Raw genomic sequence first — 15,730 nt, forward strand, 5'->3', positions numbered from 1 at the left:
CACACGAAAATCTCAAGGAGAGCACACCAGTACCTGTGGGGAAAGACAGCCTACTGTGGAATTCAGGGCAGAGATGCACAGCAGCAGATGATCCATCCTACTGGAAAAGACCACACCATGCTTCCTTGCAATCAGCATCCACTAAATCACCTGCTTGCTTTTCTGCAACCATCTGATACCAGTAATCAATCACTGAATACTCCCACTTACATATAACCATCCTCCAAACACACACTCTAAAAAGATACATACTAACCTGGTTTTCATCATGAAGTCACTGTAGGAGCCACACCAGTTGGAATCCAGCTTTTAACTAGTCTTCTTCTGTAGTGTTGTACCATCTAAAGAAAAACTGCTATTAAAAAAAAAAAAGGCAGAAAGTCACTCTGATCAAGTACTCTTATCAAGTCTGGTTACTTTATTTAATTATTTTTAATCTGCACAGTCACTTAAAACAGTTAACATGATGAAAACAGACAATCACAGAAGCTTTAGATACAGTATCTTAACATTGAAGAAGCAAATGACCACATAGAACCCTTTTTTAATGCTGGTCATTTCCCAACAAGACAGGAGTACATACAGAGGTCTAGTTCAGTGTAAAACCTGATGTTAAGCAGCAAGTTGCCCACAAGTTGCTGGACAGTATATGGTGTTTACTGCAGATAGCTACAGCAGCAGTGCTAAGTGGATGAACTGCACAGAATTAGCCTTATGAACAAACATTAGATCACCATGATAACAGCCTTAGTGGCTTGCTAACAGGTTTGAATTATGCAATTCAGTAAGAAACAATTGTCTACATTCTTATGTTTTAACAATACTTTTCCTACTTTGTTCCACCAGTCCAAGCTGCATTTGTTCCAGTCTTCCTGATATTAACTGTTTAATTAACTGCCACATACAAGTAATCACTGCTTATTCACAAGTTACACAGCCCCTGCAACAAAAGTGATATGAATATATTGAAAATAATCAACCCGAAGTACATTCAATAGAACAGCTGCAACAATAAGGCAATGAACAGTTTTAAAAATAGATTTGACTAAACAAAAAACAATCAAATACATAACCTGTTGCCTTCATAAGGTTTCAGACTTGAATGGTTCGATTCAAAGTCAAGTGCTTATTCACCAGTAACATTTTAGAAGTACACCAGTAAAAATATTGAAAGACATGAGTATATTGGACTGCCAGCAATCACAACCCAGGTCTTATCACAAGTGTGCTTTCACTCACATAGCTTCACTTTTACAGGTTTGCATGAAGTGCCCTGCACAAAGATATTACTACAGACTCTCTGAAGAAAAAAAAAGTGTGTATTGACAGAAAATACCAGTATTACAAAAGTCTTCCTAACCTCATAATAGAAGCCCTCGGGCTGCTACTACTAAGATAGTGAATGTTATACACTAAGCAAATACCATTATTGGCAGCTATGTCACAGCAGCTTTAAAAAAATAGCATCAGATGTTTAAAAAAAAGACTGAAAATAGCTTTTGGGAGTGAAATGTACACTTACAAACCACAAAGGGGTTTGTCTGGCTAGAGCAGATGAACCGTCCAAAGATTCCACATCCATTTGTTTTAAACTACTATCTAATTGCATATTTAATCATTGTCAGCATACAAACCCGCATGGATTTTCCTTCATTAACTTGTTCCAGAGTCTTGATTCTTACACCTTTAGAGCTGCTCTGGCTAGCTATATTTATTGCTGTAACTTCACATTTCTTCACAGTTATGAGAAGCAGAGACCAAGTTAACTTACTTATCTCAGCTGGAGATAGTCAAAGCATGAGCCTTTTGCCATCTTCACTGGACTTACATCTAGGCAGATGTGCAGTAGAGTGTTAATATTCCACATCAAGACCAAAAATAGAACTATCTCACTCACAAGCTGTACATAAGTAAAGCTCAAAGACAGAAACAGTAAACACTTTTCTTAAGAAAAGTGCTCCAGTACTTGGTTATCACTGCTGAGCTGAAAACCTCATTGTGTGAAGATAAACAGGTACAAGAATATAGCGACATTAAGTTGCACAGGGCAAACAACTGAAAGCAGCAGGAAAAAGAACCGGATTGCTTTTGTTCAGTTTGAGTAGATGGCAATTTTACTTGTGAAGAAACATTATTAGGAATTCCCTTGTCAGTAGTGAGGACAGAAGAAGACTATTGTATTTCTACACGTGTTTCAAGGATATGAGCGTAGCACTGTCTAGTCATGCTTGAAAGTGTAATCCTGTAATACAAAGCATGCTTATACATACATGCTAGCAACTAAAACAACAACTTCTAGATTTCCAAGGAAGGTCCAGATTAATTTTGTGTGCTTTAATGCTGAAACACCCAAATCGTTTGCAAAGTGAACGCTCTCATTAATTTTCATTCACAGATGACAAATTAAAATAAAGGCACCAGAGAAGTAGTCTTTTGCCAGATGTAGGTGTACTTAATGAAAAAGATTAAATGTTGCTGCTTTTAGCTATGCAAGCAAACCAAACTTTGAAAGTTATATAGTTTAAACTCCTTAACAGCTCAAAGTACAATTTTGTTGTCCTGTTAAACAGTAGTTTTTATACAGCAAACAGTGATCCAAGCAATATCACATATCTAGTTTTGAAAGAGAAGCTGTTAATGAAGCAGACATTTTGGTAGTCTTTCCCCTCCACACAAGCAGAGGTCCTCCTCTTCCCAAAGATGTCATGCAGTCTTCAAAGTTGATGAAGAGAACCAAATCTCCAAATTCTGAAGTGTAATGTCAGAACCACTGTTTAACTCACTCTCAAAAAGGAGCAACTGCTCAGTAAGTCCTCCACCAAACATGAGGTACCAAATTCATTGCTGTAACACTATCAAAGCATTAGAGTGATGTCTACCAAATTGGTCAGAATGCCTTAATTGGTTCCAGGGCAAAACTTACACCTGGTATCATATACCTGATGTAAAAGTGTTCAAAAGAGAAATACTTAGTATCCGAAAGCCAAGGATGACACTACAGGTCACTAATAAGTATATACTCTAGGCACCTTCTCCTCTCCAACACAAGTTGGACTTGAAATAAAAGGTTCAGGAAGAACAATTAAATCTATCAGGACCGTTCTACCTGTAACCCTTCTTGTGTCAAAACCAAGAAAACAGGTCTTATGACCCAATTCCTTTTTTTAAAGGAGATAACCAAAACCTCTTAACTGTGTTCATCTAACATTGTTTTCTCATATTTTATTTATACAGATATAAGAAAGTAACAAAATTTCACTTTAGAATACTTTCTAAAGCAGGATATTCTTTCAACCACTTTTCAAGTTTGCATGCGTTCTCACGGTTGAAAAAAATATATATTCATATATACCTAAAGAAATAAAATTCAATTTCACTATATGTAGTTGCAGTGCTGTAAAGAAAAATAATTTAGAAACTATTTCAAGTCTGAAATGTATATTATGTTCAGACAACTGCAGAGGCTAAGCCTATGGTCCAGGACCTGTTTTTAATATGTGTGCAGGGGCAAGAGCTACAGCAGCTGAGCGTTTTTCTGAAGGAGATTTCTCTCCACCTCATTTCTTTCAGTATTCTTTGACTTGCTGCTGAAGCCCTCCCTGAACCAAAGTAGTATATATTGACAGTTCAGAATAAAGGTCCACAGGTATTAATATTACCTCTTACGTCAGTTTTTCAGTAAGAGCAAACCACTGAACGACACAGTGCAGAGGTGCTTAACCATTCAGAGTTAGCCAGAAGTTCAAAGGAGTATTTTAAGTTGTTTCTTCTGCAGGTGCCCTTCGCTGCCGAGCAGATTTCTGTCTACCTCTCTGTGGTGAGGGTGGAGTCTCCTGTTCAGCTTCTGTCTCCGAAGGCTCGTTGTCCCCTTGCTGGGAACCCGTATCACCTATCAATTCTCTCAGGAACTTGAATTTAGACAAGAACAATTGCCAGACCACATACCAGCCTGCAGGAAACAAAGAAAGAAGGTACCACTTAGTTACTTCGTACACAACGAGTCAGCTCTCAGGCAGAATATATCAGAAAAACAAGAAAAAGGAAAAATAGAGAAAGATTGGCTGCCATCTTAATTTTACTCTCAATCCCAACACCCCTCACTTCCTCCCCCCCCCCACACACACAGTCCTTTCTACACTCCTATAAGCATCAATTCAGTTTGATCAGGTCTGCCCTCATCCCAAAGCAAATGGTTAAGCTCCAGGTTAGGATCTGGACATATACTTAATTGTAGTGCCACAGCAAACAGTAAGTAAACAATTACATCAGTGCATACACATGGGACTCAGCTGTCAGGAGGAAACAAACTTGCATGGACACATCTAAAATACAGATGCTAGATTCAATACATAGAATCATAGAATGGCCAGGGTTGGAAGGGACCTCAAGGATCATGAATCTCCAACCTCCCTGCCACATGCAGGGCCACCAACCTTGATATTCAATGCTAGACCAGGCTGCCCAGGGCCCCATCCAATCTGGCCCTGAACACCTCCAGGGATGGGGCATCCACAACCTCTCTGGGCAGCTGTTCCAGCACCTCACCACTCTCATAGTAAAGAACTTCCCCCTGGCATCCAACCTAAACCTTCCCTCCCTCAACTTCAAACCATTTCCCCTTGTCCTGCAGTTATCTACCCTTTCCAAGAGTTGATTCCCCTCCTGTTTGTAGGCTCCCTTTATGTACTGAAAGGCTGCAATGAGGTCACCCCGCAGCCTTCTTTTCTCCAGGCTGAACAAGCCCAGCTCCCTCAGCCTATCTTCATAGGGGAGGTGCTCCAGTCCCCTGATCACCTTTGTGGCCCTCCTCTGGACCCTCTCCAACAGCTCCTTGTCTTTCTTGTATTGGGGGCTCCAAACCTGGATGCAGTACTGCATGAGGGCAGAGTAGAGAGGGACAATCACCTCATCACAATGAGGGCCATCATATTTTAAAAACTGTATTTCATACTCATTAAGAATACTTGCAGTAATCTTGAAATTAATACCATGCTTTACAATAAATCCTATTCCAAAATGATGATTCAGATACCAAATCCCCTAAAATCAGAAGTATTACCTCACCATGTCAAAGTCCCACTAAAGAAATATTAACATTCTCTGGTAAATTTGTGTAATATTTAGTTCTGCTTCATTGCTAAAATGCTCTCGGTCCCAAAACTATGGAAGTGAATTTTACAGTTGACATAATCACATTTCCACAGTATCTTCACGAGTATTTAAGATCCACCACCTCCTTGCTCTTAAATCTTCAATGTTTCTATAACGGATAACCAAGATTTTAAAAAAAGTAGATGTATTTATATCTTAATCTAACCCAGAACCTTCCAATTAAAGTCTCATTTATCTAAGTACTTTGATAGAGATGCTCAAGCGTCACCACACTGAGAACTAATTGTAATCCCTTCCCCTTCAGCTAGCAAGTCAACTGTCATAATCTAAACAACAGAAATGTCACTTAACTGCATTTCACAGACAAGTAGGATAAGAATCATGCTGTGATCCAAAAGTGCACTAAATATAAGCACAATTTGAAGTACCAGAAACTATTGATCTTTGAGTTGTAAATTAATACTTCACTTTCCTATCAGAAGCTTGGTCCATTCAAGCCTATACCATTGACCTACACAAATACAAAGAGCCCTATTCGTCAGAACCAGGAAAACCTGTCCTCTCTGGCTACACAGCTGTCAGCAGAGAGATTTCTGAGCGTGGACGAGCAGCAACACATGAAGCAAGGGGATGCACTAACAGGTGGCACTTGTGCAACTACAACACCCTGATTCTTCCTCCTCTTCTGCAGCCAGAGTCATGGCAACACGAATAGCCATTACTTTGGACAAAGCAAGATGCCACTTTCCCCTCTGCCCCAGAATACTCACATCCTGCAGACTTCATTTCCTCAACTTCTCTCCTGCTGGGGAGTTGCAAACCCTAAATCAAGTACTTCCTTTTCCATTGACATCCAATCCTTTAAATTATTTCTGACTCAACCAAATCTGATGTCTGACAAATGCATTAAAAACCCCTGCATCTAGAAGCAGCAAGTGACTGGTCTGGTGCTTTTTCCTGCCACATTGAGGGGTAAAAATTGAAATAGTTTCTGTTTGAAAATCGTTTTCACTGAGATGTACTTCAGGTCTCCTGGATTCACAGTGCTCTGTAAATTCTGAAGATCATAAATCAATGCATTTTCTCATAGCTCTAAAACTCATTAAGGAGGAATCCAATCCCCAAAAGCCACACTTATTTCCAAACCACATGGAAAAAAAACAAAATACTACAAATGACCACAGGAAACAAGAAAGTGAGTGCTGCCCATTCAGCTGAGACAGCCTGCTGCCTGGGAGGTACTGAACACAGCACATCAGAAACTTCTTAGACATAAACAGACTCCCAAAGAACTGAAGACTGGAGGCAGATTCAAAGTACTGAGTTACTTCCACATCTGATGACAGTGCATTGATTCTTCAGTCTCTTAAGAACGCAGCAAAACCGTACACCAGACAGCATTCCATACTCTGTAAATTACATGATGTATTTTAAAAAAAGAAAATAAAATGCTGACATAGACAGGTGGTTGACACTGCAGTTTGCACATACAACGCTGCTGCTCTGTTTGGGCAGGCCATTCAAAGAAGCCCAATAGATTTAACTTCACCACAAAATACTTGATCACAATCAGTCCTCCAGGACAACTGTACATCACCGCAATGCAAAGCCGGGGCTTCAACTCTTGGTACAGCCCATATCTGAATCCAGAGAGCCTGGAAACCCTGCCAACAGCCAGTACTTTGCATTCAGGCAAAACAGCAGCTCCCAGCCTCCGCCAAGTTTTAAGCAGGGAGCAGCTGTCTCGCTCCGAATGCCACAGCTGGATGTTGCCCAAAGACATTTAAGCCATGTTTGGCACTATGCCCTCAGCACATCAACCCCTCCTATAAATCGTGATGCAATCTGTTTGCAAAGTTGGGACTGCTAGTCAAAGCCTTAGCCCCTGACTCCCAAGTATGCATCTGTGCAGTATCACTACGTGAACAGATCTTATGATTTGACCAATAAAGCCACCTTTCCTGCTACTTCCCACAGGTGTTGTAGAAAGGCGAGATGCAAAGTGATCTAAATGCTGAGCTACTACCCCACAAGAGATGAGAGGCACTGGCCTTAGACCCATCGATTTCATGCACCTTACACTGGCCTGTAAGCAGAAGTTAACAGGGAAAGGGATGTCTTTATTGGAGCATATTCCCATCTTCCTGATTCAAACAGAAGAGATGCCTACAAAGCAGAACAGGGGTAATACTTATTATTAAAAAAAAAAAAAAGGGTAGTGAGGCACTGGCACAGTTTGCCCAAAGAGGTGGGGGATGTCCCATCCCTGAGACATTCAAGGTGAAGCTGGATGGGGCTCTGAGCACCTGACTGAAGTGTAGATGTCCTGTTCATTGCAGGGAAGTTGGATCAGATGATCTTTAAAGCTCTAGTCCAACTCAAATGATTCTATGATTCTAGCAAGTGATATGGAGTGCTGCTGAGCAGTAACCTCTGCTTTCTCAAACAAAATACAACTCACTGAGAAGGGGAGAAAGGTGATGCGGTAACAGCACAAGAAAATTTGAAGGTCTGGCTTCTATTTCTGCCTTCACTATCAACTTCCTGAGCAGTCTTGCAAAATAGTTTTACCTCTGTCCTTGCTGATTTAAAAACAGGATACTGCTATTCCAGCAGCAAAGACTAATCTAGGGCTGTGCTATTATCAGGCTGAGTGAGCCCTGCTTTCAAATACATAAACGTCCACAACATAAAAACTTAACATCCATGAAGAGAAAGTGCACAGTTCTAGATGCTGACATGAGATCTGGGAAAGCAGAGCTCTGCTTCATGCTCTGCGTTTAATATCCTCTGTGACACAGCCAAGTTGCTAATTCTGTGCCTTTTAAAAAGATACACTGCCCCAGAGTACTCAGCTGTGAAGCTGATTAGACTGAAGAAGGCATGCACTGCTCAGAGCACTAACAGCAGACACCAGCTGATCTAGTGCTCGGATCTTAAGCCCTCTCCTGCTTAGTTTAACATCCTCTAACACATTTCTGCTGACTGATAGCCAGAAAACATGCTCTGGCCCCATCTTCCATTTTTAACAGGCTGAAAACTCAGCTTGAAATAAAAAGATGCCTTCTCTCTATTGCTAGCCTAATCTCAGGCTCTGCTCGTCTTTTGAGATCGACTCATTTCACATTGTCACAAAACTGTCCAGACAAAGCGCTGAAGTTACTGAGGCAGATTTTAAGGCTCTGATGTTTTTCCACTTGCAACCAAGTTGTACACCTGTACTGACAATTTGAGTCACACAATCTTTGTTTTAAGGTCATTTGCATCTCTTCAACACCACCCCTCTGGTCTTGCTCCCCACACCAGACCAGCACACCTGTCTGTTTGTTGCACTGAAAGCATGTGTGTGGTTTCACCTGGCTCCACGTGTTAATTCGTTGGGAAAACAAACACACAGTAAGCAGTACTGGAATTCACCTCAGCTGGTCTTCTGTTTCACTCCTTCACTCCGGGTGAACTCCTAGCAGCTGCAGAGGAGCAAGGAAAGCACTAAACCAATGAGACCATGAGAGAAACCAGAGTAAAGCAGTCTGACGGGATGGCAATCAAGTAGAAGCAATTTACCTCTGGCCCACTTTCAGAAGAGCGGCTGAAAAACAGCTATGGTTATAGTCTCTGAATGGTTTCTGTGTCAGATGTGCTCAGTTTACAAATTCCACTCACTGCAAGCCCTCAGTGCTTCCTTAACAAATTGAGGTCCACGCAATAAATGGCAAATGCAAGCATCCAGAAGCGTTGAATAGAAGAAGAAATCAGGTCTCTTATTCAAAGTATTTCTAGAGACAAATGCCTAATTCAGGCATAATTATTTGCTTTTCACATGGCTGATGAACTGATCCTAATAATTTCCAATATTTTGTGCTTTGAATTTTTATCTTCAGAAAAATTTTGAACTCGATGGGATGCGTGCTGTGCAAAGTTCAATAGTGAGAAGGATTTCACGTTTGTGACCTGAAACAAATTCACACCATCCTGGGACATCTCCTGGATGCTTCAGTACATTGCTCTCTGCAAACATTCACACCACAAGTCCTTCTATATAAGCCACTCAAAACCTAAGTGACAGCTCTTCAGTCTCTTGACCCTGTAAGCCCTTTTCCGAGACTGTTAAATACCTCTCATCAGATGGCTATAAAACATTCTTATCAGCTTAAGTTTACTCAAGCTTATATCCAACTGTGGTGGTGTCGGGTTTGTCAACTAATTTTATGCCTCACTGGCTGGCATTTACTCATATCCTGTCACACAGAGCACTCATCTCCTCAGGAGACCAGCAGGCTGTAAAGAACAGAGATCTATAGCTAAGAAAGCAATAAGAAACCACCTATCACAGTCACAATTAGCTTGAAGGTAGCTTATATTCAAGTTATTCTAACAGCAGCCTTGACACCACCTCTGCTCAAATATTTTCCATTAATAGTCAGTCTTGGCACAAAAGCTAGAAGCATCCCACTACTAACTGACTAGTAAATGCAGTATAACACTGTGGGGGAAAAAAAAGCATTACCAGCACAGCATGAATTGCTACCTAACCCTACCTAGTCAGTTCTAATAGGGCAACAATCAAAAAGCACCACCCCCAAACCATTAAAATGGCAGCTTTCTGTGCTTAGTACCTTTAACATCTAGGTATGTTTTGGCAACCTTTGCAATAAGCTCTGATATTGTAACACTGACATTATGGCTTAGATAAGTTGACAAACCTCTTTTCTATGAGCTTCAAGAAGTAAAAGCTTTGGCCTCCGAAAATCTCTTTGTTAACAAGCTTGCCATTTTCCCCTTGTGTAAAAGAATACTTTCTCTTTAGTTAAGCCTGACGGCTGATCATTTAACATAATGTACTCCAGGCCATCAGTAATAAAGCAACTGAACAACTGCTGCTCAGTCACCTTTTACACACTCCTTGGTTTTATAACTGCCATCCTCGCCCAGCCATGTATTTACCAGGCTAGACAGGTCTAACCTACTTAGAATCTCTTCATGCAGAAATCATTTCTTATGGAGTGGTGAGAGCCATGTAAACTCTTGATTTTTTTCCTCTCAATAGTGAAATAGACTGTTGGAGACATAAGCACATGGTAGCAGTATCACAGCACTTCCTATTCTATACTGAACATCTAACACTGGATTTGCCTATTTTCTTTCTACAAAGAATTAGCATATTTCAGAGGAATGCTTGCAATGATAAATTAATCCCCTGCTAATCCTTTCTTCAGGATAGTAACAGTTCTGTTTGAACCCATTATATTAATTATCCCACATAATTCATGGATGCACATACTGCACACTTAGATTCAAGCACTGTTCCAAAAGAAATGCCTCTTGTTTTATAATGTTGACCCCTGACATCAGAGGCAGATGGTGGTGGTATGGCAGCAGTGGTTTAACCTTCCCAACACTCTGTTACGTGTTGTTGCCATGTGACAGACAGCAAAAGAGGGGCAGTCTGACATAATGGCATCTGCCACAGAAGTGCAGATGAAGCAAAGGTGTGTCATTGTATTCCTCCATGCAGGGAAAAGATGGCACCCATGACATTCATCAACAGTAGCTGAACACTTCTAAAGACTGAGCAGTGGATGAGAGTACGGTGAGGTGGGGGTGATGAGTTTCAGCACTAACAGTGATGTGAAAGATAAGTCAATTCCGGATTTCCACGTAGATCTTTGCAAGTGCAGCATGTGGGCTCTTGTTCATGACTGGTGAAAACGCATAGCTACAAAACACTGTTTTCTAATGTGGACACCACCATTAGCTAAGAATTTGCTCTATCAAATAGTGTTATTATTCTCTTCGTTTACGTTGTAGCTCCCACAGACATAAATAAGAGGCAATACTTTTAGAGTGACCATAGATGTTAACACTGCATTTCTCCCATCATTTCATTATCCAGTCTCTTGATATTGCAAAATCTTTCCGCAATGCTTTACAGCTTTGAGTACAACCAACTTTTTTAAGCATCAGGTGTCAGCACAGTCTTCATTTGACTCACTATGTTTTCAAAAACTCACTTACAAATCCATCAGCAGTCACTTTTTTAATCTCAGGAATGCTTCATACTGAAGAGTAATTAAGTTCAGTGTTGGTGGTCTTCATTTTTACTTATTTTTGATTTTGAAGTTCAACACATTGATCACATCACCCCCACACACCAGATCAGTGCTTCCTTCCAACAACTCCCAAGTTGTCCCTGCCATTTAAATAACCTCATTCTCTACATAGCAGGGAGGCTGAAACTAGATGATCACTGTGGTCCTTTTCAACCCAGGTCATTCTATGATTCTATGATCTAGAAAGCACACATTCCGGAAAGCCTTCTTTTTCTTTGTTTGTTTTTTAAATGTGGAACCAAGCATTGCTCTCAACCTATTCCAGCCAATACAGAATCACGGAATCATTAAGGTTGAAAAAGACCACTGAGATCATTAAGCCCAACTGCCAACCCACCCCCACCATGCCCACTAACCACGTCCCTCAGTGCCACATCCGCACAGCTCCTGACCACCTCCAGGGACGGTGACTGCACCACCTCCCTGGGCAGCCTGTTCCAGAACCTCATTGCTCTTTCCGAGAAGAAATCTTTCTTAACATCCAATCTGAACAACTTGAGGCCATCACCACTGGTTTCATCACCAGTTATCCGGGGTGAGAGGGCAACCCACACCTTGCCACAATGCCCTTTCAGTTGTAGAGAGCAGTAAGGTCTCTCCTGAGCCTCTTCATCTCCAAGCTAAACAATCTCAATTCCCTCAGCAGCTCTCCATCAGACCCTTTTATTCCCTCAAGCCAACCGTACGGAGATGTGCCACCAGGGCCTGCAGAATCACAGAGCTCACAAAAACTCCCCCCAAACCATCGATCTGAACGCACTGAACCACGTCCCCCCGTACGACATCGACACGAGACGCCTCCAACCACGCCGCACAGCGATGCCGGCTCCGTTTCGGACGCTCACCGCACAGCATGAAGAGCAGCACGCAGGCCAGGGTCGCCACGATCACCAGCAGGGTCAGCCCGATGCTCTGCCACATGCTGCCGGGCCCTTCCTCACCGCCACGAGCGGGGCCCGATTCCCGACGGCGGCTCGGCGGCTCGCTCGCCCCTCACGCAGGGCCCGACCCGGACCGGCGGCAGCGCCGCTGGACACGGACAAAAGCCCGGAGGTTTCAGGGCGCGGGCAGCGCCTCGCACGGCCGCCCACCGCCCCGGAGGAAGAACCGGCAGAGCCCAGCGCCAGCCGTGCCGGCGGCGGGGCGGGCTTCGGAGCGCGGCGTAGTGACGCGCGCGGAGCGCGGAGCATGCCGGGAGACGTAGTTCCGCTCCCAGGGGTGCGGGCGGGCTCCGAAGGCAGCGCAGACTACAACTCCCAGCGTGCCCCGCGCCGCCAAGCGAGCTCCCGCGGGCGGAGCGTGTGGCCGCGTTATCACCGCCGCCTTTGCGGCGTTTGCGTGTGGTGTTACGGCAGGGCGCCCGGGCGTCTGCCGAGGCAGCGTTTTTACAGCCGCCCCGCCCCGCTGCGGTTCCAATTCCGCACGACCTCGGTGCCCGTGCCCTGTGCTGACGCCGCAGCTGAAATCAGGTTACGAGGAGCGCTGCGATAAGGGTGGTGCTCCTGGCCGCCTCGCCCTTAGCACCGCAGTACGGTTACCAGCTTCCCTTCTAGCCCGGGAGGCACTCTTAACGTTTGTAAAACGTGCGTTAAATCCACTGCTGCACATTGCCATGAAGACGTCACCGCTGCGCTGAGATGTCGCAGAAAAGCCAACGCATTTCTCTTCGTGTTTCTTATATGGATTGTCTCAAAATCCCCCCTTCCAACTGAAGCCAAAATTTGTGCTTTTGCTGCCCGCTGAGCGTCCCACCTGCATCCCCCTTTCAGGATACCTGCGACCCCAAAGTACTCACACATGCAGTCATAGAATGGCCTGGGTTGAAACGGACCACAAGGATCATCCAGTTTCAACCCCCTGCTATGCGCAGGGTCGCCAACCACCAGCCCAGGCCGCCCAGAGCCACATCCAGCCTGGCCTTGAAACCCCCCACTCAGCTACATAAAGCTGCTGTCACTTCACCAGCTCAGCACCCGAGTTCCATCTTCCCATTTCAGCCTTTCTCTCCCAGCAGCCCCAGCCCTGGTTAATACCCTGCCAAACCCACCTGTCACGTCTTGCAAGCGTTGTCTTTCTTGAAACACCTTTCCTGATGTGTCTCAACAACTGAACACTGTGACACGTCTCCTCGTCTTTCATCCTGAATTGTTACACGCATGGTTAAGCAAGATTTCTTCTGTATTGCAAACAAACAAGGCAATAACCACCATGTTAACTTCTGAAAAAATAAATAAGTTCCCTCCTAGCTACGCTGCTCTGTTTCTCTAATTTTTTATTTCTCACGTATAGTTAGAGCAAATTCTATGGGTATTGAACTGGAATGTTCTCTGTCCTGTAAAACAGCTGTCACATTTTGGAGCTGTTCAAAAATTTTGTATACGTCGTTATACAGCTCCAAACAGTTTTATGATTAGTAGTTATTTAATTCACATCGCATCCCCAAACCACATCACAGAGCCACTCAGCACCCACCAACTGATGAAAAAATCATCCTGGTATGAAGTCATCCTGGAGTGATAAATATACACCATAATGATACCATCTAAGGCAGTATGCTAGGAAATAAAGATGAAAGCAGGTAGCAATTACATTTTTCATATTACACCGCACACAGGCAGACAGCTTTTTAATCAACATGTCTTCAGTGCGGAAAATCTTAATTTTATTTAAACGTGCCTTTCTCTAGAATGCAACATACAAAATGAAGGGGTTTCAGGCTTGAACATAAGCCAGCTCCAAATGGGAAATCCTCTTAGTTTGAAAGAACTAGCTCATAAACCGAAGGTGATATAGTTTTGGTTGCTGGTACTAGCTGGTCTAAAACATTCATTTCTGCCAATTAAAACTTTCTCAAATTATACTACAAGAAATTCTCTCCCAAAGTGGTCCTCCTTTACTAAAAGCAAGTCTTCTGTGCTCCAGACTTTCTGCTTTCAGTGGCCTGTTGTTGCTGGAGGTCAATACTGAAGTTGTCCTCAGCACTGACAACAAGCCAGTAAAAAAGGCTGTTTGGCATTATGGTTGAAACAGTTAAACAGGCAAATCCTCACGGCCACAGAGAAGAGATAACTGTGGATGTTACATTTTAACCAAGCCACGAGATAAAAGGAGAAACACTTCCTCCTCTAATCATTTGGTGAATAGAATCTTAGTTATCTGATTTTTCCCTAAGGCTATAAAGCCTTTCCTATGGACCACATTTGTGTCAAATGAAACACGTATGAAGATTTATATCTGAATGAAAAACAAACAAGCAACAACAACAACAAGCCAATAATATTGTATGTATGTATTATATGCCATGGGGTAGGACAACTACCTTGATAATAAACCAGCATCTGACATGGATTTCACAGAGCAGCACTGACATGCAGTGTTGCAAATAAGCCAGCTAATGACTAGCTGTAATCCAGTTTCTGAAGGCACAGTCCTTATCTAAAGAGTGTGAAAGCCAGTGCACCTAGACCAACCAGTTCCTTCACAGCAATCAGTTAACTAGTGCTCATGTTTGTGCTGCAAAACAAGATGAGGGACGTTCTTATCTGTCATTCACCAGGTAGAATGAAACATATACTCTAAGTATCAACTGCTTTTGGATTTGCCCCTTTTGGCCTCCTTTTCAGCTCATGTATGGGGAAAATTTTATGTTTTGCGTGCATTTAATTTATTTGTAGCACAGCTTTCATTGATGTCAGTTGCAGCTGCAAGTGCTCAGCACTTTGACAAATCTACATTGAATTACCCTAAGGCAGCAGCAGAAGGAAGAAAAAAATCGTTAACTAGCTCTAGAAAATAAAAATATTTAAATGATCAACCTATAATCATATGAAAATTATGTTATATAAGCAGTGTATTCTAGTCCTCCTAAAGAATTTCAGACACTTAATGAGATTATCTTTTCTGCTTTTCAACACCCTTGCATCATTCACAGCCTGCTTTTCATTTATCATACACTGTGCATTGATGAAGGAGTCTTGCCAAAGGCTACTAAAGTAAATAAGGCTTATTTAAATGAATATGCACAAGATGAGCAAGCTAAACTAATCCGAACAGTTTTTGTTCTACCATGTCCTATTTTTTAAATCCTTGTATTGGCAAATGAAATATCTTTAAAGGTAACTGGCAAACCATACCAAATGCTTTAGCCAAAACAGCAAATTTCACCCAATTACCCAAGAAGCTGGCTGAGTAGTGATAGGTCATGCAGAAAGTGCAAAATGTAGCCCTTTCTTCTACCCAGAATACCCTGATGGTCTTCCCCCCTGCTACCTCTCTCTTGACATTAGTACAGTGCCATTTCCCAGGGAAGGAGCACAGAGAAGACCTTGGATGCAACACTTTCCCTCTGCATTACCTCATTCTATAAGCTCCTTGAGGGAGGACGTGTCTCCTGATGTAGGTCTCAACATAGCTGGGCAATGATCCCCAGCTGGGACTTCCGTACGCTATCATAATCCTAAATGTATGAGAGAAACTGTGCAGTTCCAATCACAACTCACAGCAAGCTA

General features: G+C 42.7%; 1 protein-coding gene across 5 annotated transcripts; it reads right to left on the reverse strand.

Annotated features, from left to right (window-relative positions):
- Window positions 1-398: 398 nt before the first annotated feature.
- On the reverse strand, window positions 399-12,277 carry SMIM13 (small integral membrane protein 13). 5 transcript variants are annotated; one of them, XR_016464990.1, is made up of 4 exons: window positions 12,068-12,277; window positions 3,660-3,949; window positions 1,772-1,830; window positions 399-940 (listed from the first exon to the last, which is right to left on the reverse strand). XR_016464990.1 is itself a non-coding variant. In XM_031589360.2 (2 exons), exons 1-2 carry the CDS (start codon window positions 12,141-12,143, stop codon window positions 3,756-3,758), a joined length of 270 nt encoding a protein of 89 aa, XP_031445220.1. In that variant the 5' UTR covers window positions 12,144-12,277; the 3' UTR covers window positions 399-3,755. The 5 variants fall into 5 exon arrangements, 1 of the variants encoding a protein (XP_031445220.1); XR_016464991.1 differs by lacking the exon at window positions 1,772-1,830; XR_016464988.1 differs by having other exon boundaries at window positions 399-1,830.
- Between the last annotated feature and the right edge of the window lie 3,453 nt (window positions 12,278-15,730).

This window comes from Phasianus colchicus, chromosome 3, assembly GCF_987193195.1.
Source record: "Phasianus colchicus chromosome 3, bPhaCol1.hap1.1, whole genome shotgun sequence".
Lineage (NCBI taxonomy): Eukaryota > Metazoa > Chordata > Aves > Galliformes > Phasianidae > Phasianus > Phasianus colchicus.